At 42.8% G+C, this 25,969-nt stretch overlaps 1 protein-coding gene across 1 annotated transcript in view; it reads left to right on the forward strand.

Annotated features, from left to right (window-relative positions):
* FNDC1 (fibronectin type III domain containing 1) overlaps positions 1–25,025 on the forward strand; it is a 53,955-nt gene extending 28,930 nt beyond the window's left edge. Inside the window, exons 10-18 of the mRNA XM_075147913.1 lie at positions 3,522–3,587; positions 5,434–5,595; positions 7,629–7,859; positions 9,254–9,362; positions 17,468–17,547; positions 19,630–19,659; positions 21,941–22,102; positions 23,175–23,297; positions 24,773–25,025. Of these exons, the coding sequence (XP_075004014.1) occupies positions 3,522–3,587; positions 5,434–5,595; positions 7,629–7,859; positions 9,254–9,362; positions 17,468–17,547; positions 19,630–19,659; positions 21,941–22,102; positions 23,175–23,297; positions 24,773–24,888 (1,079 nt within the window). The 3' untranslated portion in view covers positions 24,889–25,025. The remainder of the gene's footprint in view (positions 1–3,521; positions 3,588–5,433; positions 5,596–7,628; positions 7,860–9,253; positions 9,363–17,467; positions 17,548–19,629; positions 19,660–21,940; positions 22,103–23,174; positions 23,298–24,772) is intronic.
* The last annotated feature ends 944 nt before the right edge of the window (positions 25,026–25,969 follow it).

Below are 25,969 nucleotides of genomic sequence, written 5' to 3' on the forward strand. Positions count from 1 at the left end.
TTACAATGATTTATAGTGTTAATATTTATCTAACAATTAGCCCCATGTTTGACAGTGTGTATTTATAGAAGTGTGCTTGCATATGTACATATGCATGGACGTGTACACTCACAAACATATGTATATAAAAATGACGATCATTGTTAAATATTTCTTTGAAGATTTTTGGTTTTGATTTTTGGTGCTTTCATTGTTCTTAATTGTATTTACAAAAGTGTTACAAATATTGTTATATATGGTCACCCTAGTATTTTCAAAGTTGCCTAAAGGAGACCATGATTTTTGGTAGAGTTAGAGTCCCTCCCACTCCCACCAGCCCCTTTTGCTTACCTTGAATGTTGCTTATATGCTGCCATATTTCCTCTCTGTGCTATTTGATGCCTGAAAGACCTCTTCTGAGAATACATATTATAAGAACAGTAAGAGTTCATGAAATATGGCTTGGGTTAATCTGAGCGTAGGCTCCACCAGCTGAACAACAAAAAGCTTTGCAGTATTATTTTTAGCAGAGTTTTGGGCTGGGGAATTTTCGTGTGATTTTATGAACATTTAAAAACATTCTGCTTGGGTTTTTTGCCTTCTACCAGATGGGCTTGCTGAATCCTTGAACTTTGTTAGAGGCATGAATGAAAACTAATTTTTTACACAGGCTGCGTGTTCAATGAGAATGGCCCTTAAGTCACTCCTAAACTGTCTGGCATTTTGGCAGTATGTCTGCAAATGCATCACAGTGGAAGACTGAAAGGACAAGATGGTGCTGGATTTCTACTTCTTACCTGCTATATAGCTTGAGCAATATTAGTCCCTACCTGGCAGTTATGAAAGTTTCTCTGAAGAGTAATTATTAGGATTTTCTTGATCATCTTTTTTTTTTTTTTTTTTTTTTTGCATCCTGATGACCTGCCTCAACAGGTCATTTGACAAATGCAGCAAATCAACCTGCCTGTTCCACAGAGGAACTTGCTTGAAAAGAAAGCATCTTTGTGGTATTTATTTAATGATGGCTGGTTTTGTTTAACAAGTGCAGTGTCTATTTCAAGAGGGATAAACAACTACTACTTGAACTATCAAACATTTAATGCAGTTTTCCCTTCACCATTTCCAAATCATATTTTTATGCTGCCTTTTCCTTTAATCTGAGTCTGGAAAATACTCCAGATCATTTAATGAAATACTTTTTCTGCCAAAGCTTGATATTTGTTGCTAAGTGCATTACTCACAAACAGCCGGGGGCTGCAAGTGCCAAAACCCGCCGCCAAACGTTCTGCTTAAGCTTTGGCAAATTCGCTTACTCTCTGGCAGGTTTTTTGCTTGACCCAGCAGAATTTATTGTCAACATTTCACTACATTCAGCAGTCTTTAACTTTCAAGACGGAGTTTGGCCACACAAGCATGATTTGTCGGTGAAACCAGCTAAACTTTTTTCATGAGCTCACAAGGAAAAAAAGGTGGAGTCTTAACCATGTGTTACGTGTGATAACATCAAGTGATGGTTGCGCAGTCCACGTCCTTACAGTTGCCAAAAGACTAATGCAAGTGGTCATAGCAAAACTTAGCCTCATTTGGTACAGGCAGGGTTCACTGAAGAGCTGCAGCGAAGGGTGATGGAGCAAGCTGGAGAACTGCAGCTGGTGTGCGTACAGAAAATTATAAAGTGAGAGGTCTTTTGGGAAGTACCCCTATCGTCGCCATGCCACAGCTAATGCTAAAGAAGCACAGACAGTGAAGTAGAAGAGACTGAACAAGAACAAAAATAGAAAATAAAATTTGTTTCTGCTGGATTGCATGTAGGCCAAAGGCTGACTAGCTAAGAGGTTTGAATGAGTTGAAATCTGCCCATGAAGGACTTCAAATTTCTGCATATCTGAGCCTCTTGTTTACTTGGATGTAGTCAAAGGTAAGTGCATACATTATAGACATTGGTTGATGCTGGCTAGCTGTGGTGAGAAACCTGCAGAATTCAACAAAGGATCTACTTTGTCACTGACTACCCTCAGAGAAGTCAAGTGGCTTCCAAGTGGATCTCCTGAAGAGTGGCTGCGGAAGTCTACCATGAGAAAATGTCGAATTTTGCTCTATGAAAGTCTGACAAGAATTAACCCATTTCCTGTGTTTTCAAAGCTTTTTTTGACATTAAAATCACTACTGTGTATTTAAAAGAAACTTACTGTAGTAGGAAAAAATTGGTCTTGTAGAATAATGGTTGGTTCTAAATAAAAAAAACCCTGCAAAATGAAAATGTATCATTCAGATTATATTTGTGAACTATTTGACATTGGCAGTTGAAATTTTGCATTGTTCATATTACTGACTTAGTAAAAATAACATTGTTGCTTTCATATCAAGTGTTACAGGAACATTACCAGTTTCTGTGTAGTATCCTGAGGTCAAAGCTGTCTTTCTCTTGTCTTTGTTCACCCACTGGCCTCTCACCAGCTCCAGCATTTCATTGAAGGCTTCTGATTGTACCTGCAGTGGGTTCCAGCACAATGCTTTTGCTTTGTTTGCGTTGCTTTTCATGGCTAATCTGAGCTTTGTACACTTTTTGGCTTCCCTGAATAACGTGTGAAGAAATGCATTTCTCAGAGTGTGCAGGGAAGCCTCCAGGGTTCACAAGATGGGGTACTTGATGGTTGATGCATCTGGTGCTGGATACATGATCTGCAGAGATATTGAGATAATATGTAGGGATAGGCATCTGGGAAGTCTGTGGGTGCATTTGCATTGGGTTTTGGGGTGGATCGGGAGAGTGGTTTTGATGTGCACCTCATAATCATCTCTTCTTGTTATGCTTTTGTTTGCATCATGGAGCAATCTTGGTGTGCACAAACTGAATTCCTGCTGGATGAAACTAGAGCAGAAGCGGTGCTTCAGGGTGACACGTATGTGCCCCAACCTGTAATGGGCATTCAGTCCACAGGATCACACTAGAGCTAATGCAAAGTAAAACCCCGGAAAATCCAGCACCAATTACTTCATTCTACAGATCCATTCCTTTTGGGCTGCGTTACTTGCTAGCATAGATGCAGTCTGTAAATGTCATGGTTCTGTGGGTTGTTTGATTTTTATTCCTCTGCAGAAATATTTGAATAGAAGTTTTCAGTTTATTTGAATTGCTTGGTTGTTTTTGTGCGTATAAATTTCTCACATTTGCTGCTCCCGAGACTATAAAACGTTGTCAAATCCTGACCTGAGCATTATGCGGTTGCTGGCAGCCTGCCTTTGCTCCAGAGCTGCTGGGGCCTGGGGCAGAGCTCCTGGAAGGTGCATTGCTCTCCATTTTGAATAGCAACCCTGAACCCATTTTCCCCCAGCAAAACTCCTGGCTGCTCACCTGTTATTCTAAATATGCAGAGCGGACTGTCACTATGTTATCTGGAAACTAGGCAGTTATCTTATTTCTTTACAAATCAACTGGCTAAAGATTTTTAATTTAAACTTTACTCCAGAAGTATTTTACTAGGAGGGTAGGGATGAGACCATTGAATTCTTATAGCATTTTTTTCTTTCTCCTTCAATAGATACATTCTCAGGACTGGATTCAGATGTGACAGCAACTCCAGAGGCATATGTGATATATGATGATGGTACTGTTTAACTGTAAAAGTCTATTGCAAGTGGCATGTTTGGGGTTGATTTTTTCCCTGTCTTCTTTCTTTGGAATTGGGCTCGAGGGGGCAGGTTGGTGAGTGGGAGCTTAAGCAAGCAGTGGTGAACTGGAAAAGCTTTCCACAGTCCTGCGTCACATGTGAAGAGCAAGGGTGCAAAGGCAACTATTTCTGGACGTGAAAGTCCCTTTCTATCAGTCCTGCAATCTAACAGGAACCTATTGTGGAAATAAATTACGTTCAGAGCTGGGTCATACAGTCACCACTTCAATCCTCGATTTACTTTCTCCGGTACAACTTCTAACTCCAGCCCAGTCAAAGTCAACGAACTCTTCTAAAATAGAAAATCCGAGTAACATCTGAGCCCTGGAAGCTTGAAATACCGTAGTGAGTTTTTAGCACTCTACAGCACTGTGAATATTTTTTTTTGTCTTTTTTTTTTGATGTGTAGTCTGCATTTAGACTATAAAACATGCTCATACTGAATGAGATCACCTACATATAAAATAATTAATCTGCTGAATTCATGTGGAATTTAAATCAAAGAGATTTGAAATCAGATAAAAGGAGAAGGGGGAAAGATTTTTGCAGAGTTATATTCATGCCATCTTGATATTATAATCCAGGACACACAAAACTTAGCTGAAGAGGAGGCCTCAAGTCCCAGCATTCAATTACAGGTTTGCACCGGGAATGCAAATTCTCAAGCGGATAAGTACAGACCTCTGTTAAACTCAAAGCTTTTTAGTAGAATTTATGGCTCTAGAATAATAAAAGTTTTTTTCTTTGTGGATGCAGTGCTGGGATCTTAAGTCAAACCACCAACAACAACAACAGAAAAGCATTTAAAAAGAGAGTGCAGCAGCTGGGAGGAAGATATCACAGACTTTTGTGCTTTTTATTCTGATCACTTCATACTGAGGCCAACATTTAGAATGTGGGGAGGAGAGGATGAACTAAAAGCTGCTACATCCCATGTTTCTTACATCCCCATGAAAGCGGAATATCCTCAGTGCACAAGTCTTTTGGAGGCCTCCTCCTAGGTGCAGGTCACCTGCAGAAAACAAATACTTTAGCAGTTTAAGCAGAAAACACTCAAAGCCGTGAGCCGAGTCCCACAGCCTGTATGAGGACATGGCAGGGATGCCAACTGCTTCTTTCCCTTCATTTTGTGTGTCAATCTGGTAGCGCAGTAGCTTTTCAAAGAGCACTGGATTTAATAGGACTGAATATCACGGGATTCATGTGGGCCAGTTTGCCTTCCCTCATGGCCCTAATGGGACCACGAATGGCAAGTACAAGACTCCATGCCTCTGAAGTTGCAGGAAGGTTTAAGAGCAGTATGAACCAGCTCTAGCATTTTAGAATAATAACACACAGTTTTCTTAAAAAGCCATTTTTTCACTCCCTTATCTCCTTTGGCATCTGAGAGCTGTGGCCAGGGATTCCATTCCTATGCTGTCTTCTCTTGGGGGTTGTGAGGGGAGGTGGCAGACGAAGCGCCTTCAGGATATTGCTGTATGAATACATTTGTTTATTGTCATCCCTTCTACCCATGTGAGCGAGGTCTAAATCAGCAATGACACTAATATTCTAAGGCAAAGACTTTGTGCTCACTGTCTACCAGTTTGGTAGAAACCCTTGCAAGGCCGAGGTGTGACCGACCCTGACTTAGAGGCCCGTAAGGAGCGTGCGGCAGCTCGGGCAGGGTGCGTGGCACCTTTGGGACTCACCTCTGGCTGGTGACAGAAATGTTTCCCTTCTCATAGTTAAGCCAAATTAACACGAAGAAAGCTAACATTTTCATCTTATCTTTCCTCTAAAGACTACGAGTTTTTTGAGAGCACTTTGCCACCAACCACAACTGCTGTCACCACCACCACTGCTTCTACAACGACAGAATCGGAAGCTGTCTATCCGGAGACTAGTGTTGTTGGCACCGGCCCTGTGTCAGAATATGATATTGCTGGGAAGAAACGGTTCACTGGTAAGGATGTCCTTTGGTTTATGTAGCTTACTACTTCTGCTGCAAAGAATTCTTTTCCAGCCAGGTCAGCCCTTAAGCTGAGACCATTGCACAAATAGGTCCAACAGACTAGACTAGTGTGTGGTCTTTGTAAGGACTGCCACCTGGGAAACCCAAACGGCGGTACTTTGTTCATAGCTTCGATGCTTGCATGTCTACGTGTGGACCCACACTGATTTTGTTGAAGCAGTGCAAACCTCTTTTATACTCTTTCAGTGTAAGTGCTCTGCTTTGTATTCTGCATTGTGTTCGATTTAGCTGAAGTCAGTAAGAGAGCAAGAGTGTCTACTCTGGTGCTCAGTTCAGCTCAACTGCGTCATTTTAAGTTCACACCAGTACAATCAGTGCAAGTGTGAGTCTTCCTCTGGGGGAAGTACGTGTGAGTAGGTGTGAGTCTTCCGCTGGGGGACCTAATTCTTTTCCACTGACCCATGCAACCCCAGTGATTTCACCTACCTTGCACAAGCATGTATGTCAAATGCTTTAAAGTCAATGAATGAATGGTATTTTGGATATGAACTTTCAAAAAAGTAAAACTAATAGAGATAAATTTGACTTTGCTATTCGTATCTTTACTCTGTAGAAGGAACTTGGTGAAGGAACCCCCAATACATTGACATGAGCCGTGAGGCTGGCTCCTGTGTAAGTGAGCCATTCAAGTGTGTAGGTAGGTGTTGCAGCTCTGACCAGAGCTGCTCTGCTTCTTTGTCAGAGAAGCAGCTGGGGGCCAGAGCGGAGGGATTTGGAGATGGTGGGGCACCGCATTCCAGCCTCCACCCCAGACTGGTGACCCCCCCACAGCCCTTTACATGGCATTTGAACTGAGGTCAGGTCAGCTGCTGGCTCACCTGGCATTTCAGATGGGAGTTCAGGGGATGGAGAATCAGCTTTGACTCATGACTTGCCTTCCCTTCCAATATCCACAAGCTTCACGTGGCTTAGAGTGGAGCTCTTCTGCTGGAGTAAAAGATTTGTTTTTATATATGCCAAGACTTTTTCCAGTGCATCTTCGGTTTCCCTGTCCAAACAATTTCATGATGTTTCTATTTGGCTGTCTCACTGACAGTGCTTCTTGATTCATTTAGCTGGAGAGGCTAAAATTAACTTCATTGCAAGATATGGAAAAAATCCCTTTAGGGCATGAAATCGAATAAGATAAACCAAGAAATGTTGGTTTATGAACATTTCAAGGCACTAGGGAAATAATATTACCATTTCAATGAATTGTATTATTGCAACTGAATAAACATTTCCAAAGCAAGTTTTATAGTCCTTACTTTGAATGTTACGGTGACTTTTAAGGCAATAAAGAGATGGTTTAATCTTTTCCTGAACTGAAGTGCAAGTCCAATCAGTATAAAGCTTTTAAAAATAGAAGTTAGAGGTTGGGAGCACATGTGTGGAAGGTAGGGACTCATGACTCCTGTCCCTTAGTACCCAGGGGACCACAGCAATAATGCCTTCGTTTAACCTGGTCGGACTTCACCTTGGAATTACTCTTGTTCCCTCTGTTGTTTCACTCCAGCTTCAGGATGTTTGTGTAAGAACCAGCCACTTAGACCTGTGAAGTCTTAGACCATCTACGGCCCTGGCAGGGATCTGTTCCCATGTGTGGAAAGGCTGAGAGTTTGAGTGACGTTTTCGGTCCTCCTTCCAGAGCAGCTGGAGGTAGCGTGTGGAGGGTCCTGCAGTCAGACCACTCTCTTCTGCCTCTCGTAGCGAAGACGATCCTTCTGTCTTTGCATAATTGGGTACAGTTGCGAGTGTGGGGTAGACCTGAATATTGGCATCCCATTCCCCGTGCTCATCAATCAAATTGAGCGCGAGCCATGCTTTGTTGGCAGCAGTGAACCGTCTCTGGGCTCGAAGGGGAGGAATTTTAAAATGCATCACAAAACTTGACTCTCTTCTTTTTAGGAAGTTGCCAGCCTGTGTGCTACTCTGTGGTACCTACGAACTGCTAACTAAACACCACCCTTCCCTGTCTCTTCCAGCTCCTTATGTGACCTATCTCAATAAAGATCCAGCAGCCCCCTGCTCTTTGACAGAGGCCCTGGAGCACTTCCAAGTGGAGAGCCTCGATGAAATCATCCCTAATGACCTCAGAGAGAAAGATCTGCATCCCTTGAAAGCCCCTCACAACATCACTGTCGTGGCAGTCGAAGGCTGTCACTCCTTTGTCATCGTGGACTGGGCCAAACCTGCTCGAGGAGACATGGTAACAGGTACTCTCCTGAGGGTTGCTCTCCTGATGGGTTAGTGGGGAAGGGAAAGGTTTTCTTAAATGACCATTTTTACCTTAAACTAAGCCAATGGCTCATGAAGTTCTCACTCCTCTGCAATCTTCTGAGGGAAGTGAGCTAGTTTCTGAGGAGCGAGGAAGGTCCCTCTGTCATCCCTCTGTGCCAGACTGACCAGCCCATGTTGGTCCAGATATCTCAAGATTTTGGTACTGATTTTGTGCCAGTGGTTCTGAAGGCACCACTTCTCGCCTGGATGGTAGCTGTGATAGCGTTTTGCTCGACTGAGCACTTCTGCCCCCAGGTAGTGCCTTCAGCTCCACTGCGGGCACCTCCCAAGCCTGCTTTGGGAGCATCTTTCACACTCGGCTTCAGTCTGCTCCGAGCAAAGCTGACTGCATGGCTGGAGCCGGTCTGGGTCCTGCCTGGCTGTGAGCATGGCTACAGGAGCAGTCTGCCTGTAGAGGGGCTTGTGGCTTGGCAGTCTTCTAATCTGCTTTTTTGTAGGAAAAGAATGAATATCAGAGTCAATTATCTGCAGTGGAGTTTGTGGCCCAGGCTATGCTTACCTTGTTTTACTGAAATTTTGCTCAAATATCAGTCTGACAAGTGAGGTTCAGGGATGGGGAATATGTTAAACAAATGTATTAAATTAGATCTCCTTTAATGTCTTTAGACCTTTTGAGAGTCAGGGAGAAGCTCAACTGACTTCCAGAACGTATCTCGAAAGTTGCTGGAAAAACACTGGAGTAAATAACCAAAATATTTTAGAAATTAATCAAACCCTGTTTGTCAGTGGACCCAAAAGATCTGAAGTAAGCGTTGGAAAAGGCCACCACTTTGGTGCTAACGTCCAGTTAGCAGCCATGGCAGAGGGGTGGGAGCTGGCGGAGCCGAAGCAGCGATAATGGTTGGGAAGGGAGAAGGTGGCACTTGAACAGGCTATGTGGTGTCTGTCCCACAGCGTTTTGTTCTTCAAGGCTGTTGATCCCGTACCTTACCAAGCGCAGTTTGCATAACTTTTTTTTTTTTTTCCCCAAAGCAACCGTGGTATTTCTAACTATATTAGTTTCTGCACAGTAGGGTATCACTTAAAACAGCGAATGAGTTGCCTCTGTCATCTTTTTGCCTTCACTGTGTTTTAAATCAGAATTCGCACCTGGGTACCATCCTCTAATGTAATGCTCCATCTTTATTAGCTAATGACAGGCAATTCTTGTAGCTTCGGATTTTCCAGGAGAGTTAGGCATCAAATCACTTTCATATACAAAGATGATTCCACTCCTTTCAACCCATAAAATCTACCATGACACCTAGGGATATAATTAATTTAAAATTTATTTAGAATCCTCACAACTATTTGTCTTTCCTGTTTACAGGCTATCTGGTTTACAGTGCATCCTACGATGACTTTTTAAAGAATAAGTGGTCAACCAGGACTGCAGGGACTACTCATCTGCCAATTGAGAACCTGAAGCCCAACACACGGTAGGGATTTTATCCGCTCTTTTTCAGTTCTGTTAGGGAAGTAAAACAAATTTTGAGAATTGTCAATTGTTTTTCTTGGCCTTAGTATAAATTTTTATATCTGATCTAGATTTTACTCATTCTGTTTGACAGCAAATTGTTTTATAAACCGCACAGCTATTTACATGATACCTTTACTATATTAACCCTGGAGCAGATGACTCTGTGTACGTGTATATATGTTTGTGTATATAAAAACACTTATCAGTAGGAGAGAAAATCTTATTTTAAAAATGCATTTTCTAGTCTTATGCATAACTGAATTAAATTTGGAATACCCTTGGTGTCATGTGATGTGCCCATTACCACACACTGGTGTGGCCAAGACTCGATACCTAGGGACTGGTGGGGAAAGGTGCCACTCTCTGGTCTGTTTTTGCTATCTGTTCACATGAGTTGTGCTGGAAGAGAAGGCTTGGTGGCATGTAATGAGGCCATGGCAGTTGCTCAGAAGTCAGTTTGGCAGGAACTTTAGGTCTTTATCTTGCAAAAAATCTCGCTGAAATGGCAGAACAAGAATGCATGCTTTGCGTGATATTGGAACAGTTCATGACAGTTGGGTGGGAAATAAATGGCCACAAAGGGATTACATTAAAATTACTTCTTTTGACAGAGGCTCTCATACTTTTTTCTCAAATTCTGAGTCTGAAATATTTTCAGTGCTGCCTTGGGCTAGGTGATTGCTCTTCACGTGCTGATGACTACAGTCTCTTAGACACTGGCGGCAGGTGTTGCTCACATATTTGGTAACGTGGGAGATGCACTGGCATTGTGGGCTGGGACTAGCGTGCCTCACTTGATGACGAGCTACAGATCAGAACATCCACTCCTAGAACAGGCACATAGTGTTTGTGCCAGGGCAACACAGAAGAGAGAAACGGTGTCACCTAAAGTACCTTTTCTTTCCAAGATGATTTATAGACAAAGGGAAGGTTCTGTGGGTTAAAAGCAGAATTGGGAACCTCAACCTAGAAAACAGAGAATTGTTTGAGCATCTAAAATCTTAATAGATTAAATCTTCATCTATGTATATCTTCATCTTTGTATATGAAACCTTCATCTAAAATCTTAATAGATTAAATAATAAAATAAGATAAAATCAATAAATTATGAAAAGTAATTTCATAAGTGCAGTGTAGCATTTGGGTCTCAAATATGACCAGGCATATTTTTTCTGACCACGTTATAGTGCTCCTCTGCACAGCCCTGATTTCAGCATAGACTCACACACACCTTGCCGCTGCAGCTGCTCCTGCTGGCCCTGAAACATCCAAGCACCAAGAAATCACAGTATGTGTTAAGAAGGGGGTGCTGCTCCCCTGTCTCCTCCCCGAAGATTTCCTTCCAGTCAAAGAGTTCTGAGGACATGGCATCTTTTTGGGAGAGCCAGCACCAGAGCAACTTCAGCAGCAGTTCCTTAGGCAGGTGTACCAAGGACACGTCCACCAGAGGACACCTGTAGCGTCAAAGACCCGGGAAATTAGCAAGCAAAAGGTGTATGGAGAGGTAGGATAAGCACACACAGGACACCGAAAGAGTTAGAAAAACAGAAATAAGATGATACAGGAAAAACTTTGTGCCATCTTATCCTCTCCTGTTCTGTCTACAGTGCTGTCAGTCACACACTTCATGAGGCTTTTTCTTACGAATACAAGAGATAAAAAAAGGCCACCTATTCTGAAGGTTAATAATCTAGACCTCAGTGCAAGTCCTTTAGAATGGTTCATGGTGCATTAAAGCAATATTACTTGCACAGTAGAGAGCTGCAATTGTATGCTCTGCATCTGCTAGTGCCCTTGTTATAAAACATCATTGTTACAAATGTATGGAGGGAGGTATGGGGCAGGTATGGTTTTCACCTGTTATAACAAGATCTCCTAAACTCTGTTCCTAGATAGTGAGGGAAGCGGGTGCAGACCCTCCTGCCTTTGTACGTCCACGTCCTTGTGACTTGAGGACACGCTTTCCCTAAACCTCTCTCCTCCTGCCACTAGTCCTAGTTCCTGCCTCCACATCCCAGACTCCTGTACATCCCTTTTCCCCTTTACCAGTTTTCGCTCCTCCACTCTCACCCGGTCCCCCATGCAGGCCAGGGAGGCATTGCCTGTATGTCCCAGCTTCCCCCGGCCGGGCTCCTCTGTCTCTTGCTTCTCTGCCACTTGCACCTTCCAGCCGCAGCTCCTCGCCTCTTCACTGTCTTTCAGTCAAGTCTCCCTCTCCTGCTGCCCCAAGGACAGTGTTGAAGGCCAGTGATAGCTCTCTGCTTCTTGTGCCCAACGTCTCAAGGGCTCAAGGTCGCCAGAAAGAGCGGTTGCAGTGAAAGCCCCCAGGAGCCCTGCAGCCGCTGTCCTGGCCACGCTCCGTGAGGGGAATTAGTGGGAATTGAGCTGCCAACCTGTGATACATCTGCTGAGACATACGTTAACTCCAGGGTTCAGAAAGTCACTATTTGGCTGTATTTGAATGGAGTTTTATAGGAACAGCAAGGTTATAGGTTCACGCATGTCCATGAACCTAGTAACTCCCATGTCGAATATTAAGGTTCTGTTTCAAAGTAGGGAGATTCGAGCAAGTGCTATTTGTTTTAAGCATATTATTTCCCCAGCATCTTACTGAAGAATGGCATAATCCATTGGCCTCAGTTGTTCACTCTGTGGAGGCAATAAAGGCTTCATGGGGGGTCTGTGGTGGAGAAGGAGGGTTTTTTACAACAGAGAAATTGTGTGTATCGGCCAATCTCGTTTACATTCTCCAAATCCACAGACTGAATTGATTGCATATTTTTTGTCTTAAAAATAACTCCCTAACCACTGGGAAAAGACCCCATGCTTAACTAAGAAAATACGGCGTGAAATCTGAAGTTAGTCTAAAAATGTTGCGTTTGTATTGTTAGAGCATTTTTTGAGAAATCTCTGATTAAGTTGGATTTACTGTATGCAGATGCTATTGACGGCTGGGTGTCCCATGAGGGGCTATTGGTGGTGCAATCTTGTGGCGTGCGCAGTGTATCAGAAACGGGTTGGCATCTTGGCAGAACATAGCCCCAGAGAAGATTTGAAGCTGTCAACATATCCTGGAAAACATCTGCCTGGTGTTTAGGTTTTACAAACAAAACGGAAGTCTATGTTTAACTAGTGTCATAAGTTTTCTTCCTAGGCCTGGTCTAACCTCCATTTGAGAAATGGAAGTTTTTCCATTAGCAAAACTCTGGTCAGCTTCAGTGGGCACAGGAGCTGCTTCCTTGTGACATGTGATTGTAAACACTAAAATGACTTTAAACCTTGTTAAATCTTAAAAACGGCAGTCTTGACAATGTCCCTTCTCTAACTTTAATTCTCGGCTGTCACAGAAGACTGATGCGAAGGGCTGGACAGCATCCACTCAACCACTAAATCCAGTCTCCTGCAGTCACAAACATTATAATCCTCGTGATGAACATTTCAATCTCCTTCTTGAACATGGTTAGGCTTTTTCCTGCCTTTTTGCAGGAAAACTGTGTCAGTGCCTGATGGGAGCGGCTAGATAGTCTCATGATTTAAAACACCGTCCTTTACCACCGTATCTCCACGTCTCATCAAATCTTCTTCCCTGTCCACTTGTTTTTTGTTCCCTCCGGGGACATTTTGATCCCACAGTACCTGCTGCCAATTCCAGTATTGTACAGAGCATTTCACAAGAGGCTCTCAAACATTTACTCAGGGCTCACAACTGCAAACAGAGCCTGGAACTTCTGGCTCTGGGGGCCAGATGCACCCAAAATTTCTGTTTCCTTTCTGTATCTCTGTTAAAGCAAAGCCGCAATATGTCCGACAAGCAGCATCAGCCACAGCTGGCTGCTGTGTGTCACCAGAGCAGCGCAAAAGAGGTAAGATGTCAATGAAACCCTTGTCCTGTGCAAGCGGTAGATCTGTGTGGCACATACCTACCTCACACCAGCTGTGTAGGAACCTCCTCTTCCAGCTCTGCTGTAGTGTCTTATTATAATATTTGTTGTAAATATTCATGACGGATGTAGTGCTAGGCCATTTCTGATGGAAGGAGACACCTTGCACTAGCCTGTGAACCTGCAGGCAGCTGATTTACTTGTTTTTCTTCTGGAGGGTTGTGCAGTTGTAGGAGGAGGGTTTCAGGCCCTGCTGCCCTCTCCACGTGCTGGTGGGAGGAAACCTGCCTGTCCTTCCCGACCCCTCCCGGCCTCTTTTCCCCCTCATCCACTGGTCCTGCTGGGCGGTGGGTCTGTGGGGTGCTGTCACATCGGCTCGTCCCCTGCCCTTCCCGGGCAGCACGTGTCTCTCCCTCTCAGACACGGGGTCGGGCATGCCGGTTCCCCTCCCGCGGGCAGCAGCCGCCTGCTCTGTGTGTGCCCTCTGCATGTCCACCCTGGCTCTCACCCAGTGCTGATGGAGGTCCAGCAGCAGCCATCCCACCGTCCCCGTGGCTGGCACGCGGTCGCGGTGCGATGGCTCCCGCCCTGCCACCTGCAGCACGTGCGGACGGTGCCGCTGTGCGTCCCAGGGCTGGCTGGCATCCCTCCATCTCAGCCTGCCACTGGATGGGGCGCGCAGCTGGGGGTCCATGGAGGCATGCCTTCAGAGAGGCTGGAAGAAGGATTTTACAGCTAACTGATTTTTTTAAAAAACAGCTGCTTTTCTAATTAGCGTGCTGACTGATTATCTCACTTCGTGGCTGCGAGTGCCAGCTGCTTAATTCCAACAGAAGGGAGACACCTTGAATTAAGTCATAAAATTGGTTTACTCCAAGTGACAGGTACAGTGATACGATTAGTCATATAGTCTAAATGAATAAAAATATTACATATTCATTACCCTATTATAGTTTACTATGTCCTTTCTTGACATGTCAGTAGAAGTAATATATAAAATCTCAAAGGAAGTTTATTCTTAGGAGGAAAAGCTTTTTTCTTGTCTGTATTGAAAATGAACAGCGAATGGTATTGCATCTGTTGCAGCTGTGATTCTTCTGTGCCTATTGGTAACAATTCATTGCAATTCTACCTAAGCAAAGTGTAATCAAAGTGCAATCAACTTATATATTACAAATTTTGTTCATGTATTTATGTGATAAAGAACAGTTGAGTTATACTGACTTGAGATTTCCTGGCAAATTCATCAGCTGAAGGATTCTGACTAATGAAAATGTCAGATGCCTGGATCTAGAAAGGCTTTGGCAATTTCTATTTTATTTGTCATGTCTGAGAAAGAAATATATCCTGACTGCGTTATTTTATTGAAATTCTTAATATAGCAATCATAGGATCATCTATGTTTAAATCACAGGTCAGCAAGTCATGAGACCTGGCTGTCTTTCTGGCACGACTAGAGGCTTCTCGTGTATATAAAGGCTTCGGAACTAGTTTTCCAATTTAGTGAAGAAAAATGTACTCATAACTTCATTGCTTTTTTTTCCAGACAGTCAGGCAGGCAACTTGAGCAATCATGTGTCCCAGACAGGCTTCTGTATACATAACAGGACACCTGAATGCACAGTTGCCCTGATCGCGTAGGTAATCAGTTCCTACGCATTACGCATTAGGTACAAAACTGCATGTTTTTCCCCACTTGAACAGGTGCACGAGGTTCTTGGGCTGCTCTCTCCTATTTCAGATGTGGATCATCGCACTTACGTATCTCATGGGAATGTTTTGAAGCTAGCATTAATACACACGTATTAAGTGCATTGAAAGGGTTGCTCAGAACGTGCCACTGTGTTGCAAAGGTGGTATCTAATTATACTTCTTTGGAAGCAGTGGGAAGTCAGGTATCCATACAGATGTTTTCACTGTGCTTTGAAGCATTACGGAAAAGATGTGAGCTGGAAAACATTTTGCTCCTGCTCTTCTGAAGTAGTTACACCAAGTGCTGGGCCAAGCCAGTACAGCTTGGTGCTGTATTGCGGCCATTTCAGTAGCCAGCGTGAGGAATCGCTGCCCTGTGTCCCATCCCTGTGGGCCGGCCCCTGCCCTGATCCGGGTGGAGAAGGTGTAAGTGGGTGAAGGAGGTGTGGATGGATGCAGGTGTCCCACGAGAGCATTGGCAACTCAGGGGATTAAAGCAGTGTTCAGGCTGCCGTGCTCTGCTCGGGTGGCCAGAAGTAGAGGAGCACACAGGGGGCTTTTTTGCCTCCCATCTTCTCTGTCTCCAGCCATGCTAAACACTCAGAAGCTGTGGTCAAGAAATCAAGGTCAATAGTTAAAACCACGGGCAAATATTTCTGCCAGCAAGAGGATTGTGCTAGGCGTGAGCAAAAAGCACAGCCTTGCTAAATTTCACTATTTAACGTGGCTTCTTTTTCCCACAGTGTTTGTGTCTTTTAAAAGAAAGCCGTGAGTCGTTTGTGAGCATCGTATAGTCATTAATTACAGGCAGAATTGGCTGCAGAAAGCAGGAGTGGAGCCGGTTTCTGGTGTCGGCTGTGAGACACAGCAGGGTCGGGGGGCATGTCCCGCAGAGGGTCTGACCATGCATGTGCTCCAGGTCTGGCACAGATAGGAGGTAAAGCTCGTGCCACGGATGAAGCCCAGAATATTTCAACTCCTGTGGCTTCCACATTGATCTCACCTAGAGGACCCACCTGTAATTTTTACAGAGTGAACAAGAAGATGCCCTGGCACGTACCCTGGAGATAACCAGCTTGCTTCACAGCAAAACCCAGTGTTCACGTGACTGCCACCCTTCTGCTGAAGAAGTGGATGTTATTGGCACATCTTTTCAGCCTTTTCCTTTTCAGCCTTTGAACCTTTGCCAAAGGCTGGTTCAACCGGGTCCCCTCTGGTTTATCATTGTGAATAGTTTTGGATGAGCTTAGCTGGTGCTTAGGCCAGGGAGGGTCCTTTCCGGAGCGACCTCCAGGCCCTGCTCTGTGGCTGAGTCCCTAAGGAACAGATACATCTGATGGCACGCAGTAAAAATTGAGTGGCAGAATAAAACCAGCAAAGTTCTCGCAACAGGATTGTGTTGAATTTTCCTGCTGCCTGGTAGGCTGTAAAGCATGAGCATCTTACGTGGCATTAAACCATGTTACACTCTTGCGTTGCAAGGTCTACTCTCATCTCTTGTGGACAAAAGGGAGGAAAGGGGAGTGAAGTTTTTAATGTGGATGGTGTCCACGCTTGGTGCATAAACTGAGAGGCTAAATCAGAATCCAAATGCTATGTGGATATTACAGAGGCGCAGTAATTTTTTTCTTTTATTAATTTCTTTACAAGAACGAAATTGAGCAAGCAGGCAAGAAAGGAAAACCTAAAGTCAGGCACTTTAAAAATCCTGTGCTGGAAACTTTTACAGTAATCTTCCATTCTAATTGGTTTCTGCTGGACTGGATACAAAGATAAAAGGGAAGGAAGAAAACATTAATCTGGGGAAAAAAAAAGTCAGGGTAGGCATCAACTAAAAATCATTGTATTTGGAAATGTGCTTACACATATTCTTCTGTAAGGGTGTGGATAATTTTGCTTCTATCAAGCAAAGAATGGAGTTCTAGTGGCGAGTCGTGCTTCGAGTTAAGCATGTGATTTAAATACTTTGGGGGAATCAATAAGGCAACATGTGAAGGTTTCTCATATTACTCAAGTATTGTGAGCTTAATGCTGCTAGAGTCTTTACAGAAAGGTCAAAAGCTTAGCTTCTGATCTCATATAAATCTGATCCAGTTTTAGTTTGCAGTTTACACCACTGCTTTCGTAGGAGTTAATCTGGTTTAAAACTGTTCCTGAGATCAGAATTTAATTTCCTTGCAACTTTTTCTTTTAGTCTATTGCTATTGGTTGTTTTGTATAAAGTGGATGTAGTTGTGTGTGGTTTTTGGAAGGGATGATATAAATGAACGATCCAAAAATATGCATGAGAGCAATTGCAAAAAGGAGAAATTTGTCTACAACAGCCAGCTCGTACTCTGGCTCAGTATTCAACTCCATTTAATGCAAAGGACACCCAAACTCAGTGGAATTCTGCTGGTTTGATTCTCACCCTGTTTTAGTATTATTTATAATTTACCCATTGCAGTGGAATCAATGTTTTAATCTTATTTTCCCTCTCTTTTTGTTTCAGGTATTATTTTAAAGTCCAAGCAAAGAATCCCTTTGGTTATGGACCCGTTAGCTCTTCAGTCTCATTTATCACAGAATCTGGTATGTTTTGCTTTTTATTTTCATCTCAAAACTGAGTTCCTAATAACAGATGTGGCAGGGCAATGACTGGAACCAGCACAGTAATAACGGTGATTATCATGAACTTGCTGCTTTGAGATTTTTTTTTTTTTAGGTTAATTATTTGTTTTCAGTAAAGCTAGGAAAATAATATGCACTCCTAATGCCACTATGAAAATATAAATGACATTAAAGTGAGCTTCAGGGGAACAGGAAGTTGAATTTAAAATACAAAAGACTACTAATGTTCAACAATACAGAAGCAATGGGAAGTTTAATGTCTTTGATAGATTGACCAAACGTTTAGTAAATTAGCTTCCTAATTGTGAACAGCTGAACAGTTGGAAGCAGTTGTCTCTGGAAGAAATATAGGAAACAATTGTTCCATCAGGCGGGCAAAGTTCTCCGTTCTTTTTTTGACAAGGCATGCTGCTCAGGGCTAATAGTGCGTTCAAGAGCAACACCCCCTCTAAAAATAGTACGTTAAATGAACTATTTTTATCCATTTCTTCTTCTTCTTCTTCCATTGAGCTAGAGGCCAGTGACTCGGCTGAATAATAAAGGACAAATTTTTCAGTCTTTACTTGAGCGAAAGGTCTGTTGTCTCTTGCGAATTTTGCCCTTTTGATGACATGGGGTTTAAGCAGTCTCTGCCTTTGCTCATTTGACTTCACCCTGTAGTGCTTGCTTCAGAAGCTCCATTAAGAACCATGGAAGTAAGTCTTCACAGTAAGGAGACAAAAATGCAAGATAAGTAAATGGTCCTGCATAACATATTCAGATTTTTTTTAAAGGAGTAAGAAGCTCAAGTATAAATCCAAGCATAATGTTTAATGTTGGACATGCTGTGTCTTGCAGGGAGTTGTGCTGATTAGCTGGCTGCCAGTATATGGGCCTGAATGCCTCGTTTTCCTATCCAAAATCAGCTCCCTTGTGAGCTTTATTTAACAGGTTAAATCCACCAAATTTAAAGTTTTATTGGCAGCACTGATCTTTCGTTTGTCATGTGGCCAAAGGTGGCTTTCCAGCTGGCACAAGTACAAAAGCAGTTGCTAAATCTAAAGCCAGATGGTATAGTTACAGTGATGGAGTCGGTCAGAAGAGACAGAAGTTGTTTGTTCAGAGTGGTCTTCTAGTGCAATTGAAAGATTTGAGCTGATGAAAATATTCAATAAAGAATGCCATCATAGGATCAAGCAGCTTATTGAAAATGTTCGATCTTACCCCTGGTAACCCACTGAAGAGAACAGAAAACCGTTGTTCTCTTTCATCAAATGTAAAACCCCCTGGAATTTTTCTTCCCCATGGTAGACAAGTACCATGGGTTTTTTTCAGGTATTTTGTGCACAATAAGGCTTAGTTAAGAGATGACAGAAACTGCAATGTAGTGAATACAGACAAGCTAATGCATTAGATCGTGTTGTTTTGTTATCCTTACTCCATACCTATTCCATCCTTCTTTCTTCAAAAAAGAGAATATTTCAAGCGAGCAGAAGCTCCTGAGGTATGGACAGAACACCCTGCACTGCCCAGGGGACTCCTGCAAAAATTCTGTCACTATGACAAAAAGAGTTAAAATGATAAATTTCACATATTTATGAAGACCACTAAACAACCGTACTAAACATCATGGATGTCTGAGACCGAGATTTACATACAAGAGCTAGGTTATGTTTCCCTTTGGAAGGTAGGCCTGCAGGTGTAACTTACACTATATTTTCAGAAGCCTACAGTGAAACTGTCCTCCTGCTCTGAGGACCTTCTGAGAAGAGGAAATCTGTTTCAAAGCTGGCTTTGAACTTTGGTACTGATCTCAGTAGTGTTTTTACAGTATCAGAATACATATACAATCCTGTGGCAAGTTTCATCAACTGAGAAAAACAGTGGAATAACAAACACTCATTAGCTCTGCAAATTGACGAGGCATGTAAATCCCACATTCATAACGTAGCTAAAGGCAGGTACTCTGCAACTGGCGTTCTCTTGAGTGACACTGTGTGTTTCATATTATAAAACAAGGTTTGGAACAAAATATTAAATTTTTTATTTGTTTCATTCTTCTAGACAATCCCCTCCTCATTGTCAGACCACCTGGTAAGTCTTACTCTGCTGTTTCTTTCATGAAGTGCATAAAACCTGTACAAAACAGTTACAATATAGGTGTTAGAAGCATAGTAATACACAGTTTAAGTTACAGTTTTAAGCAGGAACAGGTAGTAATTCATTGTGCTAATTCACAAAACATTTTCTGTCTTAGGACCCCTTATTCTGGTCTGTGAAAAGAAATCTTGTAAAGATACGTTAGAATAAACACTTGATTTTGGCCCATCTTTTGCCTGGTACAACAGCTTTAATTGCTTAGTAATAAGCACTAAACTATATTGCTTCTGTATCTGTGTCCTTCAGTTGCCTGAGCATAGCTTGAACAGCAGGATCAGATTTTCCTATCTCTAGCTGTTATGCTCATTTATACTGATCATCATGCCCTTATAAATACTAAAAAATTCAAGGATTTGTTACTGACCTGAATGATATGCCATGAAGCTGCTGAGCTTGCTTTGCGCTTCCAAATTTGCAATAAGCCAGTTCAGCCCCTAATCAGAAGAGCTGATTTCCTGGTGCTGGGACCAACCTTGCTGACATGTAGATTGGTAGGGTAATCCCAGGCAGCACATGCTCTTGGAAGAGATGCCGGAAAAAAGACCTCTTTTGTTGTTACGCTCTGTCAGCTTTCCTAAGAAGTTCGAATGGTTGGTTCTGGGGCTTTTTGACTACATTGTTCATGCAAACAATGTCCAGTGTCTCCCTCCCTTCTACGTTTTATTAAGCTTGTTAGTCTGTTTTTTCCATGTCCTCTCAGATGTCTCTGATGATGCACAGATATTGGAGAGCACGAGCACACTATGTCTCTGGCAGTCAGTGTGGGAGGCCTCTGAGAGTGGTGGCCTTCCCATGTCCCTGGTCACCTTCAAGTTTTTTGCTGTCAGTTGTTTTGTGGGTCTGTTCACGGAAAGGAGGTTTTGGAAGGTGATGGCTTTTCATTTGTAGTTTCTGCTTCGACTGGACAAAGAGAAAATAGTTTTGTGGAGCTGCAGTGGTAGAGATAAGATAGACCAGAAAGAGGTGGCAGAGCTCTGGGAACCTGAGGAAATGAAGAGCTTCTGAACATCCAGCGCAGCTCTCACAGGACGTGCTAAGTCCTGTAAAAAATCCTGATTTTTGGAGGTGGGCAAAAGTGATGGACAAAAGCAGACTATTCACAGCAATAAAACTGCATTCAAGAAATAGATAGTGTATTGCTTTATTCTAAAGAGAAAGCTGTGACCAAAATCCTGCAATTCTTTCACCATGTGACTGATTGCTTAAAGTCTGTCCCATTACGTTTGTGTCCAAACCGGTAGAGTTCTGAAGATTGCTGATCAGTGATTGCTTCTCACGTGCAAGTGTTTGCAGGATTTGGTCCATGTGCCTAGTGAGAGGGAGGAAGAATGACTAACAAAAAAACCTTTCAATCTCATTTGTAAACCACCTCAAAATAGCACAGTAATACCAGGGCTTTGTGCTGTGGCTAGAGAGAAAAATACCAGTTATCACATTGGAAGCTTTTTGTGTAATTATATATACATTATTACAACAGCAATTTCAAAAGAAATTATATTGTCTTGGTTAGTATAAAGCAAACATTTAGGCAAGCCAGTAGGAATATTTAGTCTTTTGCGATACAGTTAAGCAGTCTCCTCTGCAGCAGTGCTCTGGACAGAGTTCCCCAGGAAAGGTCTCGCTTGTCTGTTATTGGAACCTCATCTGTTTTGATGTAATGTGGGAAAACAAAACAGAAAAGTACATTTCTGATTTGATCTTTTTAACTGAATAGCAAGAATAGACTTTCATTCACATCACAGACTGTTACTCACTGCAGAATTTTTAACATCTGTTTTTTAGCAAAAGGATTAAGTTTTGTACTTAGTGTTAAAATGCAAGTGACTGTATTTAGACAGTGTCACTGTCAGACCTAAGATCAGGCTCTGTTTAGAAAAGAAGGAGAGTATGACGAGGTAGAGAAGATGTCTTACTAAAAACAGTGAGACTATTTGTTTACTTAAAACTGTGGTTCAGTACATGAAATCATATTTTTTTATCATTTTAATAGTTATTATTGTCTACTGCCTAGAAGGGATTTAATCAAGTCCCTTGCTTTTTAATTTTTTTTTTTTTGTAGTATTTGTTCTTGAAGTAGTCTTTCTGGATATAGAAAAGTCGTGCATTAATCTGCCGCAGCATCTCTTGTAAAACATATTATCAGATGTTAACCTCAGCAAAACTCAGACTGAAATGCTAAAGTCTGTCCTTAATGTTGAATTTTTTTTTCTCCAAGGTGGTGAGCCTATCTGGATCCCATTCACTTTTAAATATGACCCCACTTATTCAGACTGCAGCGGCAAGCAGTACGTGAAACGAACTTGGTACCGCAAGTTTGTAGGAGTGGTTCTTTGCAACTCCTTAAGGTACAAGATTTACCTCAGCGATGACCTGAAAGGTAGGCACCAAGATTAATCTCCTGATACATGATTACTTGTCATCTCCATCTTCTCGCTTTCTTCATCTCGTCTGTGAAAGAATTGTGTCACGGCTGCCTGGGAGTCCTTCTCTCGAGAAGGTCTGATGTGATAGCCGAGCTGCCCTGCTTTTGCATTGCACTCGTGCCCTGGCATTAGCTTTCAAGCAGAGCTCTTTAGACAGAGGACAGGACGAAATTTCCCTTGAAAAGCCTGTGTGATTTTGTATCCTGAGAAAGCAATGTGCTTTGTACTGTGAAAACAAAGTTCTGCTCCCCGCACATCTCCCTGGCCAGTCCCACGCTTGCTCCATAGGCGGGTGAGCCCCAGCGGCACGCAGTCAGACAGAGCAAGACACCCTGGAGAGCCCCAGGGCAGATCGAAGTGGGGAATGGTGGAGGAAAGACTGGTTTTACAGTGACTGGGGGTGAGCAGTACTCCTAAGGGTTAACAGTAGCTCTTACACGCGTCTATTTGCTGAGAGATAATGAAGACAACTTTCCATATTGTTGATCTGGGGTACTGGGGTTATCTCAATGGCTTTTCAGATTATGCTGATGCGTTATTTTTATTGCAATGCATTTATATAGTTTAAAGGCAATGTTTGAATATGCGATAAGAAACAATCAGGGCGGCAGGACCCACCTCATCTGCTGGAGAGGGCGCTCCACAGTTTTCAGTTTTCGTTTGATACTGCAGTCAAACTGATGGTATTGACAAATTGAGTGGTTTTTACTTTCTCATGACATATTGAAATGACTGGTTCGGTTGAAATTCCCTCCACCTGTTACCTGTGGTGCAGTGTCCATGGACTTGCAAAATGGGGACTATCCCTTACTGAGCTATAACCCATTTCTCTTTTCCATAATTTCTCCTTCCATACTGCGAAGGTCGTGTTCTCCCTCTTTTCAGCCACTGTTTGTTCATTGCTCATACTGTGTTTGTCACTGTAGTACTTCTCCTGCTTTCTCCCACATCTGTTTTCCTGGTGGTAAAGAGCATCCCAAACAAAAATAATGCTGAGTCAAATAATCTGTCTGTATCACCCTCCAGACACCTTCTACAGCATCGGGGATAGCTGGGGAAGGGGCGAGGACCACTGCCAGTTTGTGGATTCACACCTGGATGGAAGAACGGGACCTCAGTCGTACGTTGAAGCCCTGCCCACCATCCGAGGTACGGCAACGTGGGAGTGGGGTGCTGGCCAGGTGCCTGTAATCCCGTCCGTAAGTTTAAGGGGTAGGGAGCGGGGCACAGAGCAGGGCTCTTTGTCCATGGCTGCTGGCAGCTCTCTGAGGAGTCCTGCTGATGCAGTAGGAGAGATGGTCTTGTGCTCAGGCCTAGCCGAACAGGTTATGAAAGTCCCAGAAGGACTTGTGTCTGTTGAGAGAGAGGGAGAGAGAGAAAGAAAGAAAAAAAGAGAGGGGCATATGATGCGAATAATTTACAGGAACAAAATGCAAAAGCAGAAAGAAAAAAATTGTATAGGTCTATGAAACCTTTCTCCCAATTACAAGACATGCCTCATTGAATAGAGGTGCAAACTCTTCCACACGCCACAAAGGACCAGCTGCATCTTTGCAAATATGGCTTTTGCAAATGATTTTTGACCAGTCCATTCAATGCAAAACACATAGGAGTATGTCTAGCGACTTAAGGTCGGACTGCAGGACTTTTATTCTGGCCTGGTAGATATCTCCCTCCAAGTGAAAATTCTCACCTTGAAGGAGTTCCTCTGAGTAAACAGCTCAGCTCACATAGCCGAGAGGGATTGCTCCACAAAATGAACCCAATCATGAAAGTCAGCCAGTCTTTTCAATACGTCAATTTATTCAAATTATTCAGTTGGCTTTAATAGTTTCCATGTTAAGTTGTTTGTTGATATTCTTTTCATGGTGGCGTTACCAGGAAGAAACTGAAATAGTCACTGATATTCATATATCACCGGGAAGTACTGCATTTCTCAGTTCAAAAGAGGGATGATTAATCCAGATGTGTATTACTAGGTCTAGGAGACAGAGATAGAGAGCATGCAGAAATTATATTATTGGCACAAGACATGAGTGTTTCAGATGTTCCAGTGCACGAGCTATGCGGAGAAGAATGCTGCACCTCTCCTAATGCTTTAAGCAGTCACATTCTTTCTGCAGATGAAGAATAAGGGGGAGGAAGGGCTTAACTCCACATTTGCTGCGTGAAATGATACCCTTTTGTTTTGTGAAAAGCTGATGTTTGTTGATAGTCTCTTGAGCCCTATGAGATAATACGATTTGATGGTATTTTTTGCCCCAGAGTCCTTCGTATATTTAAACTGACTTGCAAACTTCATAAACACAGCTGAAATAGAGCCACCTTTTGGAGTGAAATGCAGAAGCCCTTTGGCAGACCACAGCATTACGCAATAGTTCAACAGATTTTGAACAGTAAAACCAATCAAAACTACAAGAAATATAAAGGACCAGAGTTAAATCATTCAAGAAAGATCTAGGCCAAATACCAGGGCTAGCAAATACCATTTTGACAAAACTCCCTACCAGACAGCTTCTAAGTTTTCATTTGGGCTGTGGGATTGACTCTTGCTGTGTCTGTTACTTTTGTTGAATTACTATGTCTTTGTTTTGAAATGCAAACGGGTGTTTTTCTCCCAACAGGGTATTACCGCCAGTACCGCCAGGAGCCTGTATCATTTGGACGCATTGGACACACAACACCCTACTACTACGTGGGCTGGTATGAGTGCGGCGTGCCCATCCCAGGGAAATGGTAGCAGTCTGCTTTCCTGACTTAGGCAGACCATGCTTTTCAAATTATTTCTACCAGAGGACTGTGAGCAACTGATTCCGAAAAGAAAAAAAAAAAAGAGAAATGAGGCAAACCAGTGAAGACCAGCTGCTCAAGAAACCCCCGTGAAGCCAAACATGGTCCCCGCTTTACCAGCCTAAATCTATGGTGCTGCTTGATTTCTGCTTGGAAGCAGAAGTTTGGTGTCCTACCTTCCTCCTCTGGGTCTTTAAGGCACGGAGAGGCGGTTGCCATGTGCGCGACCTGTGAAAACTAGAACTGTATTAGCCATGAAAATTTGGAAGTTTCTTATATCTTGCAGGAACGACCTAAGCATGCTGTGCTTGCTTGATGGGATGCTAAACTGTCCTTTGCTGCCCGCCGGGGCTCCCCTATGCAATCGTGCCACATAACCGGCTGCCCACTAAAGGCAATATATTCTCCTGAAGACTTACTCTGTGGGTTTGCCCGCTGCTGGACTAATCACCAGGTCACAGTGTAAATTCACTTTGAGATATATATATCTACATCTATATAAATACAGTACTGTACGTTTGCAGAAGTACTGCTTAGAGATGCTGAGTTTTTCTTGTTCACTAGATAAATATGTTTGGAATTTTTATGTAAAAGGTGCTGTTAATTCTTTGAGATATTGCTATGCACAATACATTAACCAAGGAAAGAGCTGTATTCTTCTTTTGAGTACTGTTGATCTAACATTTGAATTACTGATCAAAGACCTATGTCCCACTTCCTTGGCAGCCTTTGGACTGGACGTTCAATGGGAATCTATCCCTCTATTCATGTTAGAGTGGCACTGTATAGTCCAGCAAAATCACATATTCAGCAGTTTATCAGCATGATTTAAACTTTCTATCCTTTACTATTTAAAAGTTTTAGTGTAACTTTTCTTCAATCCATTCTCATCTTATTTGGGATGTTATTTATTCCTTGTCAGTATCTTTCACTTCATTGTGCAGAGGCATGGGATGAGTAACTTGCAAATTAGAAAACCGCTTTTAACTTATTCGCCCTCCAAAAAGAAGCCCAAGCCACTAATACAAGAG

This window comes from Calonectris borealis, chromosome 3, assembly GCF_964195595.1.
Source record: "Calonectris borealis chromosome 3, bCalBor7.hap1.2, whole genome shotgun sequence".
Taxonomy (NCBI): Eukaryota; Metazoa; Chordata; class Aves; order Procellariiformes; family Procellariidae; genus Calonectris; species Calonectris borealis.